Source organism: Uranotaenia lowii, chromosome 3 (assembly GCF_029784155.1).
Source record: "Uranotaenia lowii strain MFRU-FL chromosome 3, ASM2978415v1, whole genome shotgun sequence".
Taxonomy (NCBI): Eukaryota; Metazoa; Arthropoda; class Insecta; order Diptera; family Culicidae; genus Uranotaenia; species Uranotaenia lowii.
Genome location: NC_073693.1, coordinates 329,020,339 through 329,026,721, shown reverse-complemented (window position 1 = coordinate 329,026,721; position 6,383 = coordinate 329,020,339). Strand labels below are relative to the sequence as shown.

The 6,383-nt window shown below is 34.3% G+C and overlaps 1 protein-coding gene across 1 annotated transcript; it reads right to left on the bottom strand.

The window, feature by feature from the left end:
• Positions 1 to 2,860: 2,860 nt before the first annotated feature.
• Positions 2,861 to 3,604, bottom strand: LOC129753824 (actin-histidine N-methyltransferase-like). Its single transcript, XM_055749672.1, has one exon. The coding sequence runs from the start codon at positions 3,602 to 3,604 to the stop codon at positions 2,861 to 2,863; it is 744 nt and encodes a 247-aa protein (XP_055605647.1).
• Positions 3,605 to 6,383: the final 2,779 nt, after the last annotated feature.

The following is a 6,383-nucleotide window of genomic DNA, read 5'->3' as shown; positions in this document are numbered from 1 at the left end:
TGGCGAAGTGGTAAAGTATAAACCCATTAGAGGGACAGAACCATTTTTGAAGTGTTTAAGTACAAACCCTTGAGAGAAGCAGTGCTAATGATGAAAATGTAAGGAAAAACTCCTGAAATGGCAGTACAATATTCGAAGTGGTAAGCTACAAACCCCTGAGAGGAGTAGTACAGATGATGAAAGTGTAGGAAAAAACCCTTGAGAATGGCAGTACAATTTTCGGAGTGGTAAGGTACAAACCCCTGAGAGGGGCAGTACAATTGATGAATGTGTAAGGTACAAACCCCTCAGAGAGGCAGTACCATTTTTGAAGTGGTAAGGTACCAACCTTTGAGAGTGGCAGTACAATTTTCGAAGTGGTAAAGTATAAACCCTTTAGAGAGACAGAACAATTTTTGAAGTGTTAAAGCACAAACCCTTGAGAGAAGCAGTGCAAATGATGAAAATGTAAGGAAAAACCCCTGAGAGGGGTAGTACAATTTTTAAAGTGGTAAGGTACAAACCCCTGAGAGGGGCAGTGCAGAGGATGAAAGTGTAAGAAACAAACCCTTTAAAGGGGTAGTACAATTTTCGAAGTGGCAAGGTACAAACCCTAGAGAGGGGCAGTACAGAGGATGAAAGAGTAAAGTACAAACTTCTGAGAAAGGCAGTACAATTTAAGAAATCGTAAGATACAATCCACTGAGAGGGACAGTACAATTTTCGGAATGGTAAGGTACAAACCCCTGAGAGGGGCAGTACAAAGTATGAAAGTGTAACGTACAAACCCTTAAAAGGAGCTGTACAATTTTCGAAGTGATAAGGTACAAACCCCTCAGAGGGGCAGTACAGAGGATGAAATTGTAAGGTACAAACCCTATAGAGGGGCAGTACAACTTTCGAAGTGGTGAAGTTTAATTACAAACTGGGCAGTACAATTTTTGAAGTGGTAAGGTACAAACCCCTCTGAGGGGCAGTACTATTTATGAACGTGTAAGGTACAAACCCCTGTGAGGGGCATTTTAATTTTCGAGATGTTAAGGTAAAAACTCTTGAGAGGACTAGTACAATTGATGAATGTGTAGGGTACAAACCCCTGTGAGGGGCAGTACAATTTAAGCAATGGTTTAAGATACAAATCCCTGAAAGGGCAGTACAATTTTCGAAGTGATAAGTTACAAACCCCTGAGAAGGGCTGTACAGATGATAAAAGTGTAGGTACAAACCCTTGAGAGGGGCAGTACAATTTTTGAAGTGTTAAGGTACAAACCCCTGAGAGGGGCAGTACAATTTTCGAAGTGGTAAGGTATAAACTCCTGAGAGGGACAATACAATTGATGACTGGGTAAGGTACAAACCCCTGAGAGAGGTAGTACAATTTAAGAAATGGCAAGATACAAACCCTTGAGAGGGGCAGTACTATTTTTAAAGTGGCAAGGTACAAACACCTGAGAGGGGCAGTACAGAGGATGAAAGTGTAGACACAAACCCTTGAAAGGGCAGTACAATTTTTAAGTGGTAAGGTACAAACCCCTGAGAGGGGCAGTACAGAGGATGAAACGGTGAGGTACAAACCCTTGAGAGGGGCGGTACAATTTTCGAAGTGATAAGGTACAAACCCCTGAGAGGGGCAGTACAATTAATGAATGTGTAAGATACATACCCCTCAGAGGGACAGTACAATTTTTGAAGTGGTAAGGTACAAACCCATAAGAGTGGCAGTACAATTTTTGAAATGGTAAAGTATAAACCCTTTAGAGGGACAGAACAATTTTCGAAGTGGTTAGATACAAACCCCTGAGAGGGGCAGTACAAAGGCTAAAAGTGTAAGGTACAAACCCTTTAGAGGGGCAGTAAAATTTTTGATGTGGTAAGATACAAAACCCTAAGAGGGGCAGTACAGCTAACGAAAGGGTAGGTACAAACCTTAGAGAAAGGAAGTACAATTTTCGAAGTGGTAAGGTACAAATCCCTTAGAGGGCAGTACAGATGATGAAAGTGTAGGAAAACATCCTCGAGAGGGGCAGTACAATTTATGAAGTGGTAAGATACAAACCCCTGAGAGGGGCAGTGCATACGATGGAATTGTGTGTTTAAACCCCTGAGAGGGGCAGTACCATTTTCGAAGAGGTAAGGTACAACCCCTGAGGGGCAGTACAGATGATGAAAGTGTAGACACAAACCCTTGATAGGGGCAGTACAATTTTTGAAGTGTTAAAGTACAAACCCCTGAGAGGGGCAGTGCATATGATGAAAGTGTACAAACCCCTGAGAGGGGCAGTACAATTTTTGAAGGGGTAAGGTACAATGGTATCATGAAATATTTCGTTATAAAATCTTCTTTTTGTTTTTATGGTAACACCGAGAGAACAACCTATTTTTATCTAATTTGTATAAGACAATCAATTTTTTCCTGGGTTTTGTTTGAGAATAGAATTATATCAACATTGGACCAATTGGAAAATTAGGAAACGTTAGACAATCTCCTCTTCTCCCTTTCATTGCTAGATGCTCAAAAACTATACGAAATTTAGGATAAAAAATAAGATTAACTTTGTAAAACTAAAACTCATAATTAGATTCAACACTCAGTATCGGAGGTCAAAAACAGATATTTGATTAAATAACATCTTCGAGCACAAGAAGCTTGGAAAATTAAAATTTTAGTGTTGAGAAAAATATGATTCAAGATCCAAAATGAAGGGAATGAAAAATAATCAAGACTTGTGCAGAATTTTTTTGATTTTCATTTGCTCAACAAAGTTTGCCGGGTCAGCTAGTTCAAAACATATGCCCGTAATTTTCAAGCATGTTGTAGTTTAAAAATTAAATTTTCAAACATGCTTTTTTATTTCTGCCAAAAACCCTTTCAAAATCCCTTTTAACTAGAGTGAAATCTAAATAGGAAAATCAAAATTCCTACATACCAGTACAAATCGAAGGTGAAATTTTCCTTGAGCAGCGCCGTCGACGGTTGGATGAACTGTTTGATGTAACCGTACTGCCGGATGATGTTCTTGAACAGGACCAGTGCCGGCCCGAAGGCACTGGTACCCTTGAGCTCGGCCATTTCGGCCGGGCTAAAGTACAGCACCGTCGAGTAGCGATCCGGCAGCACATCCAGGTACGGTTTCCACGGACTGGTCGGATGAAACCGTTCCACGATGAGGGACAGGGCCAGCATCACATTGGCCATGTTCTTCTCCATCATCATTGGAATGTCTTTCATTATTTCCGGAATTTTGCTATCGGTCGTCACCGAGAAGATAATTTTTCGCGGCACCGTAACAAAAACCTCGCCCTCCCGGAAGTCCCGAGTCGCTTCCAGACCCAGCTCGTAGCCGGAGAATTCGGACACTTTGATACCATCGAACTGGGAGCCGTGTTCCCGAGCCCAGCGGACAAACGCGTCGATGTTGGCCTTGCGCGGTTTCCCGTTGCTTATCTTAAGCTTCAGTTCCGATTCGATCTTACGGATTCGCTCCAGGATGTTGTACATTTCCTGGTACTGTTTGAACTGTTCGTTCAGATTCGCCGTCTTGCCGAAACTGTGCTTGATGAGCTGATCCAGCAAACTGGTCAGCTCGTGCAGTTTGCTCATCGAAATCTTCTTGGTCGAAGCCATTTCAGTGAATCTGTAAAAGATGAAATATTTGGGTTTGAAATTAATATTTATGAAAATGTGACTTTTTAATTTAATAATCTATAATGCACCAGACCTTTAAAATTCGATTTTGAATATGAAAAAAAATATACAAAAATAAAAAAACAATTAGAGCTGATTTTGGAACTCAAAATTAAAAATCCATAGTCTAAACTCTATAAGTATTTTATTCAAAATTTCCGTATCAAAATAGTCCAATTATTGTACTACGCAACTCAATGACGGTTTTAAATTGAATTTAAAAAAAAACAAATTCATTCGGCTATTATTATATTGTTTAAGTGCTTAAATTCAGCTCTGAGAGTCCAGATTCAGAATTCAGAATTAGAATCAGGATTCAGATTCAGAATCAGAATCAGTATTCAGAATCAGGATTCAGATTTAAAATTCAGAATTCAGATTCAGAATCAGGATTCAGATTCAGAATAAGGATTCAGATTCAGAATCAGGATTCAGATTTAGAATCAGGACTCAGATTTAGAATCAGGATTCAGATTCAGAATCAGGATTCAGATTCAGAATCAAGATTCAGATTCAGAATCAAGATTCAGATTCCGAATCAAGATACAGATTCAGAATCAGAATTCAGATCAGATTTAGAACCAGAATTCAGAATCGGATTTAATATCTAAAATAAGAATTTATTGTAGAATTCAGCAATTCATCTACAATTTAGAGCTCTGAATTTCAATTTTATATTCTGAATTTTAATTTAAAAATGTTGAGTTCTACCTTCGGAGGGTGAAAAGTATGGCATATATCTTATGAATATTTTTAAACTAAAATCACGAGCTGCATGTTTTATAAAATTGGATCGATCAAGGTTGATAATTATTCTTATTTTGAATCTTTCTCCTAAATTTTCTTATCAGACACGTACCGTTATTAAAACCCCGGAAAAATCGGAAATCGATTTTGAAATCTTCAAAAACCTTACAGTTTAAAACCGAATATTCCAATTAACACACACTTTGTTTTTGCTCGATCTAACGCGGAAACTGTTAAGTCCTGAAATGGTAAAAAAAGAACAACGTTTCACCCACGCGTACGAATTTTGTTCACGATGCTGCACCGAATCGACGACGACGACGATACGAGAGAAATCCAACTAGAAAAAATAAACCGCTATGTTTATTTACATTTTCAAGAGGTATTTTTGTCACATGCCGGCAAAACAAAAATGTGTCAAACAAAAACAACAATTTGGAACGTTAAGGAAACTGGAATACACCGAAGAAAAGTGCAAAAAAAAATTTCTAAAACGTGAGGCTAAAAATTCGAAATTTCTAGGACTAAAATCTTTCGGAAAACCATGAATTTTGAAGCGAAAATGATAATGAATAAAACAAATACAAAAAAAACATGACAAAAATGACAAATCTTGAATAAACTGATAAAAACGACAAAAATGAAAAAAAAATACGAAAATGACAAAAATTTCAAATATAACAAATAATACAAAAATGACACTAATAACAAAAATGAAAAAAATGGAAAAATTGACAGAAATGAAAAAAAGACAAAAAAGATGAAGTTTTTAAAAAATCCCAAAATTACAAAAATGGAAAAATGACAAAAATGATAAAAATTTAAAAAAATAACAAAAATGACAAAATTGACAAAAAAGACACAAATGACAAAAATGACCAAAATGACAAAAATTACAAAAATTACAAAAATTAAAAAAATTAAAAAAATTAAAAAAATTTAAAAAAATTACAAAAATTACAAAAATGACAAAAATTAAAAAAATAACAAAAATGAAAAAAGATGACAAAATATGACAAAAATGACAAAACTTGAATAAACAGATAAAAACTACAAAAATGAATCAAATTTACAAAAATTACAAAAATGACAAAAATGACAAAAAACGACAAAAATAACAAAAATGACAATAATGACAAAAATGACAAAAATGACAAAAATGACAAAAATGACAAAAATGACAAAAATGACAAAAATGACAAAAATGACAAAAATGACAAAAATGACAAAAATGACAAAAATGACAAAAATGACACAAATGACAAAAATGACCAAAATGACAAAAATGAGAAAAATGACAAAAATGAAAAAAAAGACAAAAATGACAAAAATGACAAAAATGACAAAAATGACAAAAATGACAAAAATGACAAAAATGACAAAAATGACAAAAATGACAAAAATGACAAAAATGACAAAAATGACAAAAATGACAAAAATGACAAAAATGACAAAAATTACAAAAATGACAAAAATGACAAAAATGACAAAAACGACAAAAATGACAAAAATGCCAGAAATGACAAAAAAAAACAAAAAAAAAACAAAAATACCAAAAATGACAAAAATAACAAAAATTATAAAAATGACAAAAATTACAAAAATGTCAAAAATAACAAAAATGACGAAAATGACAAAAAATGGCAAAAATGACAAAAATTATAAAAATGACAAAAATTACAAAAATTACAAAAATGACAAAAATTACAAAAATGACAAAAATTACAAAAATTACAAAAATTACAAAAATTACACAAATTACAAAAATTACAAAAATTACAAAAATTACAAAGATGATAAAAATAACGAAAATAACAATAATGACAAAAATGATAAAAATGACAAAAATGACAAAAATGACAAAAATGACAAAAATGACAAAAATGACAAAAATGACAAAAATGACAAAAATGACAAAAATGACAAAAATGACAAAAATGACAAAAATGACAAAAATGACAAAAATGACAAA